The sequence below is a fragment of the Balaenoptera ricei genome, chromosome 2 (genome assembly GCF_028023285.1).
Source record: "Balaenoptera ricei isolate mBalRic1 chromosome 2, mBalRic1.hap2, whole genome shotgun sequence".
In the NCBI taxonomy this organism is placed as follows: domain Eukaryota; kingdom Metazoa; phylum Chordata; class Mammalia; order Artiodactyla; family Balaenopteridae; genus Balaenoptera; species Balaenoptera ricei.
In genome coordinates, this window is record NC_082640.1 from 35402851 (window position 1) to 35425202 (window position 22352).

Consider the following 22352-nt stretch of genomic DNA (forward strand, 5'->3'; position numbering starts at 1 on the left):
TTGGCCCGCCCGCGTCTCTGGTGCCGCCGGAAGCAGGCGGTGCTTCCGTTAGCCGCGCCCCGGCGGTTGCCGAGGCCGGCGCGGTGGAGCTGCCAAAGCTGCGGGTGCGGAGGAGCTGTGGAGCCGACCCCGGGAGCCGGGAGCAGGAGGACCTGGTGCCTGTGTCAGATTTGTACCTGCGGGTAAGAAACGGCCGGTGTGGCGGCCGCCGTGGCTTGGAAGCGAGCTGGGGTCTCGGGGAACGGAGCCCTCAGAGTGGCCGCCCCGCCAAGGTGGAGGACGCGGGCCCAGCGACGTCCCACTTATCCCCGGGTCCGCAGATGCTCGCTGCGCACCCGCCGGCTACCGCGGGTTAAGCAGTTCTGCTTTGTCGGCTCCTATCCAAGGGCGCAAACTGAAATGCCATGGCGCCAGGCGGATGATACACGCCTGCGTAGCAGCGGCTGGATGTCAGGCTGCCAAGTGGGGAGACCTGATCCAACGGGGAGAGTGTATGCCCACAAAATTTATTTATTTATTTATTTATTTATTTATTTATTTATTTATGGCTGTGTTGGGTCTTCGTTTCTGTGCGAGGGCTTTCTCTAGTAGCGGCAAGCGGGGGCCACTCTTTATCGCGGTGCGCGGGCCTCTCACTATCGCGGCCTCTCTTGTTGCGGAGCACAGGCTCCAGACGCGCAGGCTCAGTAATTGTGGCTCACGGGCCTAGTTGCTCCGCGGCGTGTGGGATCTTCCCAGACCAGGGCTCGAACCCGTGTCCCCTGCATTGGTAGGCAGATTCTCAACCACTGCGCCACCAGGGAAGCCCCTATGCCTAGAAAATTTAAAAAACATAAATAAAAGGAAACGGAAGGGGAGTAGAACGGTGTGCAAGTCTATGAGTTTTCGACCCCTGTTAACGCTGTCTTCTGTTCCTAGCTGTCCATCCCGGCCTGACCATATTCCCGTTCCCAGTCCCATCCAAACTGGTTTCCTTTGGGATCTGACGGACTGAAAAGGTAGTAGGTAGTCTCCTGAAACCCAGAATTGGTCAGTGAGTCCTGCCTAACCTATAAGCAGTCATCTCCTTCCTCAGCTTCCTTGCTGACCCAGGGATTAGACCACTATTTGCTAAATAAATATTATGAATATGTCAGTCCTGTCGTACAGTAATCCCCTCCAAAGGAAAAACACTTCACATGGTGATGGAAAGCAGTTTCCCCGTAGTTTCATGGTAAATGTTGTTTTTAATTACTAATCGGATGTAGATTCAAAGGTAAGTCGACCTTTGAGGATTTGATTCATATCTGAAAACCCTGATGTGCAAGAAAATTGATTAATTTTTTTTCTGATCTTTAAATTAATTTCTATCCAACCTAAGTTCCTTTCCCATCCAGCTGTCAGGAAATTTCAGTCTTCATTATGTTGAGGCTCCCTTTTCTCCAAGCAGTAAAATGATCCAGGGAGCAGAGGCATTGCCAATGCAAGAGGAGTCTTCTCTGGGCTTTAAACATTGGTAATGCTTCCCACTGAAATGTCTCTTGCTGAAGTTCACATAATCCCTTCAAGAGTGGTGCCACCGCTGCTTTCAAGTTTATGTTTGAGGTACAAGAATCTTGGCAAAGCTGGGAGCCACTGTTGTAGGGTTCCACCTAGCCAACTCTTGATATCCGGCCACCTCCTGGAACACTGATAGAATGGGGCAAAGACCCCCGCTCTTCTAAGAACGCCCTCCCCCTCATCTTCTACCTCCTTCCTCTCTCTGGGGAATCGTCTCCTCTTCCCTCTTTTGCAGTCCAGGACCATCTGTTTCCTCTTAGGACCTCATTTCCAGAAGGACATCTGATTTCTTCTCTTCATGAATTGTTTTTAAAAAGACAGGAGAACGTGTTGACTTCAGGCAGCTTATATCCTCGGTCCTTCCAAAAGGCCTGCAAGAAGGAAATATCAGGGTCCTGACTACCTGCTTGAAATAAAGGAGGGGAAAAAAACAAGGAGAACAAACGCATTAATATTTCAATACATTGCCTCTCTTTAGGAGGATCAAGATTGTCAAGAGACCCCTTCAGGGAAATTTTGACCTGCATCTGCTACTTTTTCATCTTGCTGTTTGAATCTTTTTTTTTTCCATACTATGTAACTGAATCTTTTCAAATGTCTATTTCTTTCACTATATCAGTCAAAACAACCATCTATCTCAGAACATCGTTTCCTCTGCAATGTGTATATACAATTGCTCATGTGAGTTAAACTATGATAAGTTATTTATGTTTGCATAGGCGACATCATTGCCCACATGGAACCACAAGGATTTATGAAAATTCTGACGTGTCTTGTCCCACAGCTGAATGTTTGGAAAACTATCCTATGTATGGCAGTGTTCTTCCACCTCAGAGTCTGAAGCCCAAGGAAGAATTTCGAGCATATCGTGGTAAAATGGAAGGAATAACAACATTTAAGTAAATATCAAGAAACTGTTTGCTTTACCTGTTTTTCTCCCCACTCTTCTGGGTTTTTTTGTTTCTGTTTTTTGAATTTTTGAATTTTATTTTATTTATTTTTTTATACAGAAGGTTCTTATTAGTTATCCATTTTGTACATATTAGGGTGTATATGTCAATCCCAGTCCCACTCTTCTGGTTTTAATAAGGTGTTTTTGTTTTTAACTCTTTAAACTATTTAGTTGATTTAAGTTGAACCAGTGTAAGAAGCAAGAGACTAGTTGAGTCACAACTTGAGGAAAACAGAAAGATGAGAATTAAGTTAAATGAGAAAAATGAGAAGGAAAGGGGATATATAAAAAGTTCTGTTGGCTTCCCTGGTGGCGCAGTGGTTGAGAATCTGCCTGCTAATGCAGGGGACACGGGTTCGAGCCCTGGTCTGGGAAGATCCCACGTACCGCGGAGCAACTAGGCCCGTGAGCCACAACTACTGAGCCTGCGCGTCTGGAGCCTGTGCTCCACAACAGAGGCCACGATAGTGAGAGGCCCACGCACCGCGATGAAGAGTGGCCCCCGCTTGCCGCAACTAGAGAAAGCCCTCGCACAGAAACGAAGACCCAGCACAGCCAAAAGTAAAATAAATAAATAAATAAATAAAATTTTTTTAAAAAAGTTCTATTGATTGTTTTTCTTAACCTCCTAAAATCTGTTGTGTTTATCTGCTTTTCATTGTGACCAGAACCTAGAGGAATGCAGCAGCTTCCTAATGGTTATGTTTGTATCTACTCTAGTTTTTGCATCTCTGATCTGTTTTCTAACTTTAGTCAAGATGACCTTTTTATGTACTATTTATTTTTTATTTTATTTTATTTTTTTATTGAAGTATAGTTGATTTGCAACGCTGTGCCAATCTCTGCTGTACAGCAAAGTGACTCAGTTATACACATACAGACATTCTTTTTTTATATTCTTTTCCATTATGGTTTATTGACAGGATATTGACTATAGTTCCCCGTGCTATACAGTAGGACCTTGTTGTTTATCCATCCTATATATAATAGTTTACATCTGTTGGGACTTCTCTGGTGGTCCAGTGGGTAAGACTCTGTGCTCCCAGGGCAGGGGACCCGGGTTCCAACCCTCGTCGGGGAACTAGATCCCGCGTGGATGCCGCAGCTCACTGTTCACATGCCACAACTGGGAAACCTGCATGCCACAACTGGAGATCCCGCATGCTGCAGCTAAGACCCGGTGCAGCCAAAATAAATTTTAAAAAAAACCAAAGAGTTTACATCTGCTAATCCCAAACTCCCAGTCCATCCGTCCCCCATCCCCCACCCCCCTTGGCAACCACAAGTCTGTTCTCTATGTCTGTCAATCTGTTTCTGTTCTGTAGATAGGTTCATTTGTGCCATATTTTAGATTCCACATATAAGTGATACCACATAGTATTTGTCTTTCTCTTTCTGAGTTATTTCACTTAGTATGATAATCTCTAGTTGCATCCATATTGCTGCAAATGGCATTATTTTGATCTTTTTTATGGCTGAGTATTCCATTGTATATATGTACCACATCTTCTTTATCCATTCATCTGTCGATGGACATTTAGGTTGTTTCCGTGTTTTGGCTATTGTGAATAGTGCTGCTATGAACATAAGAGTGCATGTATCTTTCTGAATTAGAGTTTTGTCCGGATATATGCCCAGGAGTGGGATTGCTGGATCATATGGTAACTCTATTTTTAGTTTTCTGAGGAACTGCCACACTGTTTTCCGTAGTGGCTGCACCAGCTTACATTCCCACCAACAGTGTAGGAGGGTTCCCTTTTCTCCACACCCTCTCCAGCATTTTTTATTCATAGACTTTTTAATGGTGGCCATTCTGACTGGTGTGAGGTGGTACCTCATTGTAGTTTTGATTTGCATTTCTCTAAATAATTAGTGATGTTGAGCAAGATGACCTTTTAAAATGCAGATCTAATCCTGTCACCTCCCTGCTAAAACTGCTGTTATATTTTCCCATTATATTTAATGTATACCAAAATCCCTTCATTGTTTGCTCCCTGCTTTCTTCTCTGATTTATTTTCACTGTAATGCCCTTTGCACTCTTACGGTTACATCTCATAGAACATTTTTCATTTCTTGAGAGTACCAGGCTTCTCTTGTCACAGAGCCTTCCAAGATACTATGTTACCTGCGTGGAATTTTTCCTACCTCTTTACCCTAATTAATGCCTATTCAACCTATACATCTCAACTCAGTTATCACTCTGAAAAGCCTTCACTGACACTCATTCAGTTTTCAGGCTAGGTAAAAGTCCCCTATGTACGTTCTCAAAGCATCTGCCTATTATTTATCATTAGATTAGTTTCAGTGTTCCATGAAAGCAGGAACTATGTCTATTCTTATTTCAGCAGTCTGTTTCCAGAAACCTGTTAACAATGCCTACTAGCTCATAGTAGGCACTCACTATTTATTCAGTGTGTGAAAGACAAAAAAGTCCTTTTAAGCCTAAACTTTTCGTTTGGACTCAGCTTTTATGATCTTTGTCAATTCATTGGGTTCTTTTCTCTATTTTCTTAATGTGTACACTATAGTCAAGGTACAATCTTAGGCATTACGTATAAAAATATCAATAAAGAGAGTTTCTTGCTTTCCAGGAACTCATACATCAGCTTTCTATAATTTAGGGTTTTTGAAATGCTCTGTAACCACTTTAATTTTTAGTGCTATCCATTTTCTTTTCATTTCAGATAGAGCTTATTTTACTTACCTAGCAAAGGTGGAGACCTTCAAACTTTTACTCCAGTAATTGTACCTTTAACATTTCAGGCAACTCTTGCAGTGCTTTGGTGATTCCAGTTACTTCTGTAGGTTTGCAGCCCTTCCAGAAATTTGAAGATTTTCCATAGTCCTCATACTTTGGTGTGATTTGGAATCATCTAGAAAGTTTAAAATTGCAGATTCCAGAGCTCCACCTAAAATAGTCAGTAGATAATGAAGTGGATCCCAGGAATATGCATTTTTAACCAGCATTGCTGGTGATTCTGTTGCTACAGACTCAGTGCAATGGGCAGATATTGGACTGTTCACTGGGTATGACAGGGAACAGAAAGAAGGGCTTTCCCACTATGTTTATAGTCTTGTGGGAATGATAGTCCTGAAACAAAAATCAGATAAACAAGATAACGACACATTATAGTAAATGAGATGAAGGAATTGAGCAATTGGTTGAGATAGAGCACATGGGAATGTTTGCTCTTTTCTCTTCACCTTTACTCCTTTCTTTCTTGATGCCTTACTGATTCATAATGGAAATTTGAAATAAATTTCACGCTATTCACATTTATTGAATAAAGATTTTGCATTTAACCAACTCTAAGTGTTAAAATCAGGAAAGTTTAACCTGCCACATCTTTCTTTAAAAGGCAATTGCTTTTCAATTCTGGGCTTTCTCAGTTGCCTTGTTCAAGTAGCCTGTAATAGTAAAAAAATAAAATAAAATAAAAAAAGAAATGTCCCAATTCCCAAAAGGTTCAAATATGCCAACAAAATTAAAACTTCCATTTCTTAAATCATCATCTTTCCACTTACTAAAACATTAGGTCTTTTCTTCATAGTTTGACTAGGGAATTAGCAGTATTTCCAAGAGCCGTATTCAAGGGGTTTGGAACTCTTGCTTGACTCCCTCATGGTGACCACACTGACTAGGCAGCAGAAAGCAGCTGATTCATCTGTACAAACAAAGAATCATGTGTCATTCTGTTGTATACTTTTCTATAATATAGGAAGAGACTGTGTAAAGAGCAGATGTCTGGACTTGTACAGGACTTTTGATCCTTTATAGCATTACAGCTGTAGCACAGTAGATGATTGCCAGAGTTGGCAGGAAGTCTGCCCTGAAAGTACGATTCCAGACATGTCAGATGTTTTAGGATATATCAGATGAATAAGAGTGCATTTACCCTTTACTACTTCTCCATAGAAAGTTGCTTTGGGTTTAGAGGTAAACTTTCTAACGCTTAACTAATCTTACTAGAGAAACTAAGACTTCTAAGCTTTCTCTGCCCTCTCCACTTCCTGACTGCATTTTAGCCTATTCCTCTCTAGCTGGTATTTGGGAAGAGCAAAGAACAACTCAGATGTGTTGAGAAGCATAGGTATGGGATTTCTACTATTATTTATCCACTAAATAATATTTCATAAGCATTCGTTAAGTGTCAGGCGCTATGCTAGGCACCTGGGATACAGTGGTGAGCAAAACAGTCATGATCTCTGTGCTCACAGATGTTGCAGTCTCGTGAAGGTGGCAGTCAAAAAAAAAATCACTCAAAATAAGTATAAAATTGCAACAGTGATCAAATCTATGAAGGATAGGCGCAAGGTAACTTTGGATCCAGAACAAGAGGCTTGACCTTATCAGGGAAATGAGAAAAATGAGCTAAAATCTGAAGGCTGTAAAGCAATTAACTGGATTAAGACTGTAAGAAAGTGCCTTCCAAGCAGAAAGCAGCATGTAGCAGGAAGGAGCATGGAAAGAAGGAAATTGTCAGAGAAGGCCAGCAGGAGCAGAGAAAGCAAGAGGAAGCACGGTGTGATTTGAAGCTAGTGAAAGAGGCCATGTTCAGTTTCTTCTATATCCTTAGAGCAATAAGAAGCCACTGAAGGTTTCTTTTCTTTCTTGTTTTTTGTTTGTGTGTTTGTTTGTTGAGGAGGGTACGAAAGAGAAGTGAGGAAGAGGCTGGAGAGATGAGGGCAAGAATGACCTGATCAAATTTATGTGTGAAAGGATTACTTAGGGTGCAATGTAAGAAAAGATTGGAGAGAGAACTAGTAAATGAGTTTAGGAAGGCATTGAATTGATTTGAATGAGCTATTACGAAAGCTTGGAATGGTGATGAGAGAGAAAAGCAGACTTAAGAGATATTTAAGAGGCAAAATTGACAGGAGTTGATGATGAACTAAATATAGGAGGGAGGTGAGGCATGAAGTGTTAGTCCTGGGTTTCTGAGTGCACCTGAAGAGATGGTGATGCCAGTCACTAAGATAGGGAACAAGCCAATAGGCCCAGATTTGTTGCGGGGAAATAGTTTGATTAGGGGTATACTAAGTTTTGAGGTGCCACTGAATATCCAACAGGCCACTGTAAAAACTGGTACGGAGCTAAGAGAGGAGGTCTGAGTGGAGACGTATGAGTGAGAGGTGTTTCCATATAGTTAGTAATTGCAGCTGTGGGAGTAGAGGCGTTGTCCTCAGGAGGGAACATTGGGTGAGAAGAGGAGAGTGGGTAGCCCCAGTGTCGAGGAACTGCCCAACTTCATGACTGAGTATGGGAGGGCGAAGCTGCATAGGAGACCAAGAAGAAATAATGAGGAAGGCAGGGAGAGAGAATTTCTCAGAAATAGAGGGAGTGGGCAATAATGTCAATTACAACTTGAGAGGTCAACTAAGATGAGGAGTAAAAACGTCTGATGGATTTAATCACAGAGAAGTCATGGTGCACCTTCAAGCTGTGTTAGAGAAGTGACAGTGCTGGCAACCAGGTTGAAGTGGGTTGATGGGGGTGAGGAAATGGAGTTAACAAGTCTAAGAGGTTACATCGTGACTAGAGAAGGGATTCAGTGAGTTTTGGGTTTTGGAGCTTATGGACATATACAGAAAATATTGATTAATACAAGATGGTTTAAATAAATGATACAATGAGTGAAACAGTCCATAGTGTCCCAAGAAAAAAAGCAGTTTTGAAGACTTTTAGTAATATTTGTAGAGTTAACATATCATCCTTACTGTGTACTAAACACTCATGTGTATGCTGTACATGCATGCATGTGTCAGTCCTTCAAACAACCCTATGAGGTAGATGGTATTATTGTCCTATTTTATATCTAAGGAAACTGGAGTATAGACGGGTTAAGTTTTCCCACATCATAAATCTGGTGAGTGACAGAGCCAGGTAGTCTGGTCAGTCTGAGTCTGTGGTCTCACCATCCCACCAGACAACCTCAGTGTCTGCAGTACTACCTCTGCCACAGAATGTTATATAATGCCCAGGGTGGCTAGGGTACCATATGACTCCTATCCCTGGCAAGGGCTTCTGGGGATCGGAAGATGGATAAGACCCACATCAATACTATGAATGTGATTTATGTCTAAAGGCCAGAGTTTAGACATAAATTATTTCTTTAATTGATTACTTAATGATGAGCAGAAAGATAGCATGACTTCAACAAGAAGAGAGCATGCCCAAATAGTTTATTAGAGTCTTTAATAGGATGAATAAGGATTTTGACAAAGTGGACCCAGGCGATATAGTTAAAATTGTTTTCAGATTCATTAAATCTTTAACCTGAGATTTCCTTCCAGGTTAGGAAAAAATTCAATTATTTGAAGATTTTACTTATGTAAGATCCAATTAACTGAGGATCCATTGTAAAGATGTTTTGAAAACTAGGATTTTTGACATTTCTTTTTCTTATATTTAGTCACTGGATAGGACATAAAGGAATTCAATAATCTCTTTCAAGTAGCTTATCAACCATCACCATTTTAATATCTTCTTAGACTTTTCAAGTAAAAAAAATTCTGAAAAATTTTAATACTACATTGAAATACTTAGAAATAAAAGAACCTGTGAAGCTATGTTTCAAATTTATATATTTCAGGTCAGATTCTCGTCCTTATGAAATAGTCAAACAGCCTCGCCATGCACCAGAAGAGTATAAACCAAAGCAGGGGGAGATTGATCTTGGTACTACCTACAAACGGCATCTTAATTCTTGTAAAGTGCAGTGTGTGGCAATAGCTCAGCCTTTGGAGAGACAAGTTAAAAAAGGGAAGTGGGATACTGTCCCAACCTATAAAGGTAACTTGCCATTTCAAAAATTAAAGAGCCAAAAAACAAAAACTTACTTCCAGCTTTGAGATCTAACATCAAATCATGATTTTGGTGCATTGCCAAACTTAAGTCTCCGTGGCTTAGGAAAACACTTTTTTCTCTGTCGTCCAAATAGTATTGTATAGTGAGAAAAAAACAGACTGCTTGATGGAGAGTTAAGAGACCTGGATTCCTGTCCAAATTCAGACACTTAATTAGTTTTCTCTGTCTCAAACCATGAAAACAAAGGATACCACTGAACAAGCATTATGTCATATTTGTCACATTATGCCACATTTAGTCGGCACTGTTCCTTTCCTTCCATCCCAGAATGAGTTGAAACTTTACTGAGCATACTGGAGCCTTTGAGAAAGTCAAATTAAGAGCAACCCTCTTCTCCATTCAAGTTCTGAACCAACCGATAAAGCAAAAGAGTTAGCAGGTAGAGAACCAAAATACTCCCTTTATACTGATAAAGGCTGGAATAGAGGATGAAGCTTGCATCTATTAGCAGATGGTCCCTGATACTGAACCTCAGAATACAGTAGGCTTGTCCACCCAGTGAGACAGTGTTGGAGCACCACATAGTCAACCTGCTCCTCCAAGACTTCCAGCATGGAATACCTTCTGCCTCCTGGCAACTGACTTGGAAGAGTAAGGGCTGTACAACGTATGACCAGTTTCTTTCCAAAAATCAACCTGATTATATAATAGTCTGTTGCTTTTTGGCAGGGAGTGGGGTCCTTTATTTTTAAACAATAGGCTATCTTGTTAGTTCATATTTTTTCTTTTTTTTTTTTTTTTGTTAGTAACGTAATTGCATATTTAGGCTTAAAGCCTTTTCACTAGTTATGTGATATAACTGAATGGGTATGTCCTAATATAAAAACCCTTTTGTAAGAGTGATGCCATCCACAATAAAAGTAATGATTTATACTTTAAACCGGTAATAGCTGAATACATACTTTTTCTTTAAATGTCACTCTTACCAGTTTAATGAGTAACTATAAAGTATATGGTATCAGTATGCTGTGATCTATATGTCAGCCCAGGAGGGATATCTATACAAAGGACACATTTTTAAGACAATGCATATGGTGAACAAATATATTGTTATAATCTAATATAGCATATAGTAATTGCTAAGGTATATATTTATTGGTATGCAGAAGAGATAGTGTATTGTGTAATAATTCGACATAAAAGATAATTGGTGAAATGTCTGTACTAGGTCTTTTAAACAACCATAGTAAGATTTTCTTTTTTTTTTTTTTCCCCACCAAGTCTATTTAAAAATACAACAATATTGATATTCCTTGATACTGTGACTATTTACATATGACACACACACATACACACCAGCACTAGTTCTGGCTTCTCATTACCTGGGTTTCCTATAGATTCCTGTACTTCCACTTCCGTAATACAATGTTGAGGATTCCTGGGTTCCTTATGGCCTTCCCTCTCCTCATATTCCCTAGTGAGGGAAAGTGATCCTTGTATTTCCAGGTTTTCAGGCATGAGACAACAGATACTAAGGGCCAAGGGAATAATTCGTCTTTCTGCGTGATGATTGTACTGCAGGTTCTGTAGATACCTACTGAAGGACAGGTCTGTAGCTGAAGAGAAATCACAATGGGAAGAGACTCTCTCACTGTCACCTAAGAATTAAAGAACAGAGCAAAGGCAGAAATGGGATATGATTAAAAACTAAAACGAAAAACTCTACAAGATGGTGAGAAGGGTGACATCTAGATTCTGGAGATGTGGTTCTGTGAAACTGGTGACTCTTAGACAGAAACATACCTGCCCCTAGCAGCCTTGCTTTAGAAATTCATTCAGATTAAAATGTAGGTAATGAAAATAGGTCAGTATTTGATTTGATACTTTTTAGGGATTACTCTTCTGTGTGCTGGGCACTATAAGGAATAGAGATCTGAATTGAGCATGGTTGTTGACATTTAGAAACTTTACAGTTGAGTTGAGAAAAAAGAGTAATAATAGCCTGAAGAATTAAATAGTCATACGAGAAATAAAAATATGAGCTATCACAAGGAGGGGCGAATAATTCACTAGAAAATTAATGGAACAATTAGGGCTTCGAACACTTAGACTAAGCAGGATATCACTGCAGGCTAGTCTGGGAATGCATCACAGACTAGTAAGTATTGATATATAGAAAGAGGAGGGACATCATAAAAACTATGATGAGATGAGCAAAAAAATCATAAAGCCAGAAAAATAAGAGGGTTGTTCAGTGAACATGGTGGGAACCAGAGAATTTCAGGACCTGAGAGATTGGTGTATAGTTCTAAAAATGTAGGTTGAGATCAGATTGTGAAGTCTTGGTTGTCAGACTGAGGAGCTTAACATTTTTCTAGTAGCCACTAAAAATTTTTGAGTTCTGCTACCAGATAGGATATAGCAGATGGCAGAAAGCCATTACTTCCACTGAAACAGCCTAAAAAAATACATAAATTTTTTAAAATATTTTTTTAATGGAAGCAAAGAACTAAAATTACAGAGACAGGGGAGCCCTTCCTAGATGAGCTGAGATGGCCAACTGTGTACTTCTCTGGGAGCATTTGTCAAGTCTAGGCCAAGGCAGAAGATTAGGGTAGCATCAGCAGCGGAACCCTCCTAGGGGGAAGGGAAACCAGTGGAGCACCTGACATGTAGGCCGGTGTGACCAACTGGCATCTGTAAATACCCCAGATGTGTGGCTGGTTTCCCTTGTGGGATGTCTGCTGAGTGATTAGGGGGCATGGTGGGCTAGAGGACTGGGCTAGAAAGAGCCCACAGAAATATCCCAGTCTCACTTGGGAGCAGGTGCTTAGGGGAGAAAGTCCCACTAGAATGAAGGCTCTACCACAAACACATCACAGGTCTTGTCCTTGAGAAACTTGTAACTAGAGGAAGACTGTGTCTAACTGAAGGTGCCGCCGAATGCCAGCCGTGCTCGGTTCCTGACTGGATCAAGGTGACCTGCCCCATATCTTATCTTCGTAACATAGGAAAGAGCAAGCTGTCTTCTGTTGAAAATAACATCGATTTTAGTTTCTATGGTTTTCTTATACATGACATCCAGCATAGAGTATAACATTATGAGACCTATAAAGAATCAGGAAATATTTAAAGAGGTGATGGTCAAGAAATTTCCAAAATTGATGAAGGAATCAGACTCCAGATTCAAGAAGCTCGACTAACCCCAAAATAAACACAAAGCCACATCTGGCAAATGTTGTCAGACTTCTGAAAACCAACTAAAGATAAATCCTGAAATGATAAATTCTGAAATTATAAATTCTAAAGATAAATTCAATTAAAGAAAGCCCGTACTCAGCAAAGACCCAATGCAGCCAAAACTAAAATAAATAAATTTATTAAAAAATAAAAAGATTGAGCCTGGACCTGGACAACAGAGGAACACCCCCTCCACACACACACACCCACCAGATTACTGAGCACTGAATAACAAGCAACAACAGTGTACCATTGGAGAGACGCAAGGTTACAGAGAGACATTCTCTGAGGTGCAGGTGCAAAGAGAATGCCTAAAGCTGAGGATGGCGCTGAAATTCAGAAAACCAGCCCTCCCCCCCGCCCCCGCCCCAAAGCACAAGATAATGCCAAAGGAATTTAAAGCTGATGGTACACTGAAGGTAAGCCTAGCAACAACAAAAGCCAAACCTAGCTCAACTACTGATTGAGCTGACTTACCCCCCTCACTAAAGGCCTGGCAAATGAAGACGTATATCCATTTCTGGACATAAATACTATTTATCCCAGTCTCTACTGTGCTACACACAATATCCAGCTTTCAAATACAAATTATAAATTGCACAAAAAGTAACATTTTATTGAAACACAGCAATGCCATTCATTTACATATTATCTACGGCTGCTTTCATGCTACAGTGTCAGAACTGAGTAGTTGCAACACAGACCATATGGCCCACAAAGCCCTAAATATGTAATTAATGAAAATGAAAAAATACGATATTAAAATGTGTGGGATGTATCTAAAGCAATGCTTAGAGGGAAATTTATAGCATTAAATGTTTGTATTAGAAAAGAAGACAATCTTAAATCAATAGCTTAAGGGTCCATCTTATGAAACTAGAAAAATGAGCAAATTAAACCCAAAGCAAAGTAGATGGAAAGAAATAATGAAGAGCAGCAATCAATGAATCCGTAAACAGAAAAACAATGAGAAAATCGATGAAACCAAAAGCTGAATCTGTTAAAAGATAAAGTTGAATAACCCTAACCACACTGACCAAGAAAAAAACACACTAATTACAGATATCAAGAATGAAAATAAGGATCTCATTATAGACTCTGTAGAACCTTATCTTACATTATTGTTTCTTCCATTATTCTTATCTTTGATGATTTCATCAGGTTGCTATTCATTCAATGTTTGCCTCAAGAAGGCAAAAATTAAAATTTAGGAAGTAAGATTGACAGGACTTGAAAACCACTTGAAACAGGGAGAAGGGAGTGAGGGAGAGAAGATTAGCTGGGTGAAACCTTTACCTGAGATACCAAATTCAAAATAGTGTTTTCTTGTTGATGTATTATTTGTGGGGAATATGAGTCTGAGCAAGATGGTGAATTCAGTTGGGGCATACTAAACTTCAGTTTACCTCTTGGATATCTGAATAGAGATGTCTAGTAGGAAGATAGATATGTTAGTTTGGATTTGAAGGGAGGTCTGGAGTGGAGATTCAAGTTTGGGAGTCATCAGCTTATAGGTAGGGTTAAAACTGTGAGGTTCGTTTGATGTGTAGATTGAGAAAGAAAGGATAGAGCCCTCTGACTTTATTAAAATTGCCCCCAATTCCTTGGTGCCATAAGACAACACAGGGAACAGAGTCCCAACTACTAAAAGAAAGAACTCACATATACAGCTGAGGACTTTTGTCCTCAAAGAAGAACCTAGAACGTCTCGCTATATAAGGCTGGAGATGGACCTCTGCATAGAAATGTTCATGGTGAGCAAACACATGCAAGCACCTCATGGACTTAAAACTGTTCAGAAGAAAGCAAGCTTCCTGTCTAGATTTTAGTGGCTAGAAAGCAAAAGAATGAGCTGAGGAAACTGGATTGCCCTTATCTTACAAGGGTAATACTGTAGCTGCCAAATGAGCAGACTGCATTGTTAGATGTGGATGGCATTATATTTTCTTTCCATAAGTGTCATAAGATACTAAGAATAGATGATGTTAATAAAGACTGTGATGTTTTAAGGCATTGCTATAGTTTGTTATTAATAAATATTCTAGAGCAAATAAATTTTCTAGGCATATGAGCGTAGGAATATTTATGAGAGGCAAATCAATTTTCTGCAGTTATCTGAAATTGATATTCTTGCTAATACATGCTGTCAAATCTTGTCTCTCAGTCTCCAAATTCTTCCTTCCTTTTTGAAAACCAAAGTTGTTTGTTAAGGGAGAAATATTCTCTTTTTCTCTCATGAAATTAACGTCATTTTCTTGTAGACATTTTGGCAACAAAGGCTCTCCCTGTATGTTTATAGGGAACCATAGGTCTTCAATAACATCCTATGGTTTCCTTTTAGTTACTGAAAAATAGTGCTATAACTTTATACTTTAGATTGCAAACAACAGAGATTCCTTCTTGGTGCCTCAAGAAAAAGCGAGTTTATGGTAAAGCTCTATGTGAACTGGAAACGGAAAGCTATCGGGTACAGAGGAAGCTTGAGGGAAGAGCTGCTCCCTCCATCTCTGCCATGAGCTACATGGCTTCTCTCACAGCATCTTCACTTCCCTTTACATGTCTTCTCTGACTGCCATTCTACTAACTGGCCTCCTCTGACTATGTATCATCTCTGTTTCCTTACAAGTCTATTTTGAAGTCTTCAACTTACCATAGCTCTCCACTTCTGCTTCATGGCATCCTTTTACATTCTTCTCCCACTTTTATCTGGCTCTGTATTTTCAAATTTAGGCTCACAAGAACGAGCATGTGCTTGACCCAGATCATCTTTTCTTGCCAAGTTGTTTCTTGCCAGGTCTCTACTACCCTACAGATTGCCTGCTCTTAGGTCAGGTATCCACTCTCATTCACACATTTGCAGCTTGAGGGTGGTGGGAGTAATCATTTGGTTTAAGACTTGGCAATCTTGGCAGAAATGCCTGTGGCTGAGGAATTTGTCTCTTCAAAGGAGGTATCCACATAACAAGCATTTGAGTTTTGGCCTTTCCAATAAACAGTGCATGGACTTTAGCCTAGACTCTAATTCTTTATCTTGTATATCTTCTGCCTTTTATAAATTAATTTTTGGTATTTAGAAATACATATTTTGGGGTGAAGTCAATTCTGTAGTATTTCTCAGCTTTCCACCTTTCTTATCTAGAAATGGAAAACCTAAATAACCCTCAGTTGAAATATAAGCAGTTCAGTTTTCCATCCATGGTCTAGGTAAGCTGCAAGAAGCAGAATTAAGGTATTTAACACTAAATACCAGACTCAGCTCTGATGTTCATTTCTAAATTCCACATACAATTTCTAACACTTTAGAAAGCACTCAGTTTTGGCCCCTCACCTCTAGATGACCCTTTATCGTTCAGGAATGCCTTGAAGCCCGTTTCCTCCAGAGGAAAAGTTGAAGCCAGTGATCTTTCTGGGACAGTACAAGTTACCCTGTAGCCTGTGTCTTTGCTCAGGGAGTCCAGTAGGCTTCCTAGGGTACAATGGAGTTGAAATTTTCTCTTCTTTGAGGAGTCCCTCCAAAGCAAGGAGTAATACCTACATCATTTTCACCCACACATCAGGGCCCTTGATTTTATGGTAATCCCTAGATTTCATGTTTTACTTTAGCATTTTGTAAGTTAGAGCAAAAATCCCAATGAGTTCCTGGGAACACAACCATAATCTCCTAAACTCTGTCTTCACCCAAAACACAACCTTCTTGGCTTTCAAAAACTATCAACAATCAGTCTCAGATGTTCCATTCCCTGATGTAATCACAAGACTCTTAAAGTGGAAAGTTACACATATTAAAGTGGAGAGATAGGGAAAGGAAAGTGGAAGTGAAGAAAAAAGAGTAAATCTCAGGGGAATCAATGAAACTTCATGCTTGATTGGTGTTCAGATTTCTAAAAGAAATGAAAGGATGGCAATGAGAAAAGTCAGTCATGATTTTTAGAAGGTGGTGGTTTTCTTCAGTATTTAAACATGCTCTTTTTGTGTTTTTTAATTTTCAAGATGATTATAGAGCTTGGGACATTCGGAAAAGTGAACTTTATAAACAAGAACAAACTTACTATCCCCCTACTGTGAAATTGGGAAGTACAACTACATTTCAGGATGACTGTGTTCCTTGTGAGATAAAGCCTAGGCAAAGCTTTAAACCCAGCCCTGCAGTCAAAGGCTCTACAGTCCCCTTAATGGTGATACAAGTCATCGCCTTGATTATGTACCTCATCAGCTAGAGTTCAAGTTTGCAAGGCCAAAAGAAGTTTACAAGCCAACCAACCAACCAACCTCTTGAGGATCTCACAACTCACTGATATGACTTTCAGGGTCTTGTTGGTGAAAATGGAAACATCTGCAGACCTCCATACACCAGAGTGTTCCAAAATGCTGAATTTGAAGGAAGCACTGAATTCCGTGACAGTTTTCAACCATGGGAAATCCCACCACCCGAAGTCAAGAAAGTACAAGAGTATGTCCCTCCCGCAGGTATCGTGCAATTACACAGCACAAGCCACATCGATTATGTTCCATATGAGGCCAGACGTGTTGTTCCTTCCCATCAGGCCAGTTTCTTGTAGAAGAAATAACAGTTTTCCTTTCCAAGGAAAAAGCACCACGAAGGAAGATTTTCCAGCGCAGGAAAGTTGTTGTCAAAGACTTATTAAGCAGGAGCAGCAGATCCCCAACCCATCTGGAAAATTTGATAGTTTGAGCACTTTCAGATCTCACTATATGCCACATGAATTGATTCCAACAGAGAGTTGCAGACCTGTAAATGTTCTCTTTAAGAGTTCTATTCCATTTGATGACATAACCGTGTACTCTCCCGAGCGTGCACCAAAGAAACAGGAAATCTGCCCTGCTAGTTATCCTTCTCCTCCAGGTTATATCTTTGAAAATACAAATTCCCGAGGTCATAAATTCTTCCACACGATCGCTCCCATGGTGAAGGCCTTCTAATCATCAAATCATGTTTAAAAGGAAGCTAACTAACAGAACGTTGGTTTCCCAAGGGCAAAACCAATTTTCTATGGTAGAAAAAAAAGTTTATGAGAGCTGGAAAAAATCATGTTTTAAATTTTTAAACGAGATTTAGAAAATTTGTTACAGGAAATCAGGATTTTAAAACCCATTTTGTATTAATATTTTAACCAAGATTGTTCTTTAATATGTGTTCTGAGAGTTGCATATTGTACATTCCCATCTGAACTATTTTAATCCAAACATACTTTCTGGTAGCTTGTCTCAATCTACTATCATTTGTACGTGTGTTTATAATTATGGCAATTATAGGGTTATTCATATATGAGTTATTTATAAGTGCCTTAGGACTAATAGAACACCATTGAAAATGATACATGGATTCTTTTCATTGAAAATGATACATGGATTATTTTTTCAAGACAACAGTATTTTTTCCCTTAGATTTCAAGGCATCTGCATAGTGTACCCTGAGTCAAGTTTTGGTTGGCAGTGTCAAGATGGCTGCACCGCTCCTCGCTGTGTTCAAGTTAGAAAGAGGCATTGTGGTGTGACAAGTAAAGGCTCTGTGGGTTGGGAATCAATGCACCTGCGTTCAAGTTCCAATGACACCAGTTTCTACTTGTGCCATCCTAGGCAAGTGACTCTTGTCTTTGAGGCTCAATGTCTTCATTTGTAAAAGAATATCTGCTCTGCCTACCTCTCAAAAGTTTTGCTCTGAGCATCAGGTCATGTGATACAACATAATGCATAAAGTAAAAGTGCTAACCAAATGTCAGGGATTGTTAATAAGTCATTCAATCTCTTTCTGTACCTGTTTCTCTGTTTTCAAATTAGGAGAATTACCTACTCAACACTCACTTTCTGTCCTGTAGCAAGGATTGTAAAATAACCTAATCTGCTTCGAGCTTACGAGTAGTATGATTTCTGAGATGAGACTTGCCCTCTAAAGCTTCACAAGCACCCTAGAAGTTGTTACAGAGAATGGAGAGCTTGGATGGGGAGAATAATGTGGTTCGAATGACAGTACTTACAAAAAGGAAAAAGCATTTGCGAGAGTAGTTTAAGGAATGACTGACAGCTCTGAAGAAAATTTTCACGGTAACCTCAGGTAATTATGCACCTAATTGCTGCTCCCAGAGTCACGGTGCAGAAGAAGAATCAAGCTTGGTATGGGCACAATTATGTCCTCCTCCTCCTCCAGTGTGAAGAGAAATGCCAAGAAGGGAAGGAGGGAAGGAATGGTGCCATTAAGTGAAGTAGAAAGAACAGACTGCAGTTATAAATGCTGAGACTTCCCTAATGAATTAAACTCTTAGTGGGTGTTTTTTCTTTGATCAATGATGCATTATGGGATAATATGATTTATTTTATCTTTTTAGTCTTTAGTAGCTTTAGAACTGTTTCAAAATATATACTTAACTGAGAACAAGTCCGTCAACAATTGGTTAAAATATTTTTCATTATGTGGAAGTAGTTTGTTTTTATTTACTTTCATATTAATTAGGGAAAATTATGTTGAATTGATATATTAGTCATATTAATAAAGCATCATTAAATGAATTTTCATGAAATCATTTCTGCAACAAATATTCTCTGGAAAAGAGAACTTGTTAATAAAGTATTTTCCAGGATAAACTCTACATAATTCACACACACACACACACACACACACAGACACACACACACAGTCACACAACATTTTAACAGCACTGGAAACTAGTAATATTATTATTTAACCATCTGCCAGATTTAGAATGAATTTCCACTAAGCCAAACTTGGATAAATCAGATGAAGGAAGGAGGGCATTTGGAGACAAAATTTCCACCCCCACCCCGTCCCATCTCCATCCTGTCTCCCTGCATGTCCCTGTTGTGGAGAATAAGACCACAGAATGAGACAGAAAGGCTTTGTAGTTTATAAAGCCTGCAGGGACAACAACGCTGAGTGCACCCTAATGTAAACCGTGGACTTTGGGTGATTATGCTGTGTCAGTGTCAAGTCGCCCATTGTGACACATGTACCCTCTGGTGCAGGCTATTAATAGTGGCAGGCTGTGCATCTGTGGGGGCAGGAAGTACAGGGTTACTCTCTGTACTCTCCACTCAATTTTGTTCTGAACCTAAAACTGCTCTAAAAAATAAAGAATATTAAAAACAAAGACTGCATGGCAGAAAGAAAGGAGGGTAGTGTTCACCAGTCAGAGGTTGGGAAGCCCGTACCCCAGCCCCTGAATACATCAGATTTACAGACTTTCTTTCATACAAAACTATCTAAGGCCCCCTCTGAGAATCGCTGTGTGAGAGGAGTCTGGTAATATGAAGCGAAGAGGAGACCTCTGAACATACATCAGAGAAAGGGAAGGTGAACCTTGTCATCATAAGTTAGCAAACTTCAAAAAGGATGTTTAAAAAGAGTGCTGATACAAAAACAGAAATATAGATCAATGGAACAGGATAGAAAGCCCAGAGATAAACCCACACACATATGGTCACCTTATCTTTGACAAAGGAGGCAAGCATATACAGTGGAGAAAAGACAGCCTCTTCAATAAGTGGTGCTGGGAAAATTGGACAGGTACATGTAAAAGTATGAAATTAGAACACTCCCTGACACCATACACAAAAATAAACTCAAAATGGATTAAAGACCTAAGTATAAGGCCAGACACTATCAAACTCTTAGAGGAAAACATAGGCAGAACACTCTATGACATAAATCACAGCAAGATCCTTTTTGACCCACCTCCTAGAGCAATGGAAATAAAAACACAAATAAACAAATGGGACCTAATGAAACTTAAAAGCTTTTGCACAGCAAAGGAAACCATAAACAAGACCAAAAGACAAACCTCAGAATGGGAGAAAATATTTGCAAATGAAGCAACTGACAAAGGATTAATCTCCAAGATTTACAAGCAGCTCATGCAGCTCAATAACAAAAAAACAAACAACCCAATCCAAAAATGGGCAGAAGACCTAAATAGACATTTCTCCAAAGAAGATATACAGATTACCAACAGACACATGAAAGAATGCTCAACATCATTAATCATTAGAGAAATGCAAATCAAAACTACAATGAGATATCATCTCACACCGGTCAGAATGGCCATCATCAAAAAATCTGGAAACAGGGCTTCCCTGGTGGCGCAGCGCTTGAGAGTCTGCCTGCCAATGCAGGGGACATAGGTTCGAGCCCTGGTCTGGGAAGATCCCACATGCCGCAGAGTGACTAGGCCCATGAGCCACAACTACTGAGCCTGCGCGTCTGGAGCCTGTGCCCTGCAACAAGAGAGGCCACAATAGTGAGAGGCCCGTGCACCGCGATGAAGAGTGGCCCCCGCTTGCCGCAACTAGAGAAAGCCCTCGCACAGAAACGAAGACCCAACACAGCTAAAAATAAATAAATAAATAAATAAATAAAAATAAATTAAAAAAAAAAGTTCTTTGTTTATATAAAAAAAAAATCTAGAAACAATAAATGCTGGACAGGGTGTGGAGAAAAGGGAACCCTCTTGCACTGTTGGAGGGAATGTAAATTGATACAGCCACTATGGAGAACAGTATGGAGGTTCCTTAAAAAACTAAAAATAGAACTACCATACGACCCAGCAATCCCACTACTGGGCATATACCCTGAGAAAACCATAATTCAAAAAGAGTCATGTACCAAAATGTTCATTGCAGCTCTATTTACAATAGCCAGGACATGGAAGCAACCTAAGTGTCCATCATTGGATGAATGGATAAAGAAGATGTGGTACATATATACAATGGAATATTACTCAGCCATAAAAAGAAATGAAATGGAGGTATTTGTAGTGAGGTGGATGGAATTAGAGTCTGTCATACAGAGTGAAGTAAGTCAGAAAGAGAAAAACAAATACAGTATGCTAACACATATATATGGAATCTAAGGGGAAAAAAAAGGTCATGAAGAACCTAGTGGCAAGATGGGAATAAAGACACAGACCTACCAGAGAATGGACTTGAGGATATGGGGAGTGGGAGGGGTAAGATGTGACAGGGTGAGAGAGTGGCATGGACATATATACACTACCAAATGTAAAATAGATAGCTAGTGGGAAGCAGCCGCATAGCACAGGGAGATCAGCTTGGTGCTTTGTGACCACCTAGAGGGGTGGGATAGGGAGGGTGGGAGGGAGGGAGATGCAAGAGGGAAGAGATATGGGAACATATGTATATGTATAACTGATTCACTTTGTTATAAAGCAGAAACTAACACACCATTGTAAAGCAATTATACTCCAATAAAGATGTTTAAAAAAAAAAAAAGAGTGCTGATAATGTACCTTTCAAAGGGTCACAGTGTCCAATATAACATGAAGAAACGTCCATTTTGTTAAGACTTTAGCTTTTCTTCTCTCTCCACTCAATGGTGTTTTACATGGATGGGCAGATTTTCACCCTATGTCACAGACCTAGGACTTTAACCAATGTCGCCCCTCGCCATCCTCCCCTCCAACAGTGCATACAGTTTGATAGCTGCCAGGGCTATCTCTCCATCACCTCCAATGTCCCCATCAATACTTCTTTATTTGTAGCCATTATGGAAGTATAATGACAAATGACACAGATTTGGAGCAACTGGAACACTGTATGTTGTTAGTGGGAACAGCCACTTTGGAAAACAGTTTGCTAGTTTCTTATAAACATGCACATACCATATGAGCCAGCAAATCCACTCCTCAGTATTTATCAAAGAAGAATGAAAACTTAGTAGTTTTACACAAAAGCCTGTACGTGAATGTTTATAGAATTTTGTTCATAATCACCCCACGCTGGAAACAACCCCGAGGTCTTTTAACTGGAAAAATGATACACAT

At 39.8% G+C, this 22352-nt stretch overlaps 1 protein-coding gene across 1 annotated transcript; it reads left to right on the forward strand.

Moving 5' to 3' along the window:
• The first annotated feature begins 37 nt into the window (after positions 1 to 37).
• SAXO2 (stabilizer of axonemal microtubules 2) lies at positions 38 to 21608 on the forward strand. Its single transcript, XM_059912344.1, is given in 7 exon segments — positions 38 to 182; positions 2259 to 2438; positions 9086 to 9285; positions 16531 to 16701; positions 16704 to 16792; positions 16794 to 17072; positions 17074 to 21608. Coding segments are annotated over 6 exon segments (1239 nt in total). The 5' UTR covers positions 38 to 182; positions 2259 to 2346; the 3' UTR covers positions 17482 to 21608.
• Positions 21609 to 22352: the final 744 nt, after the last annotated feature.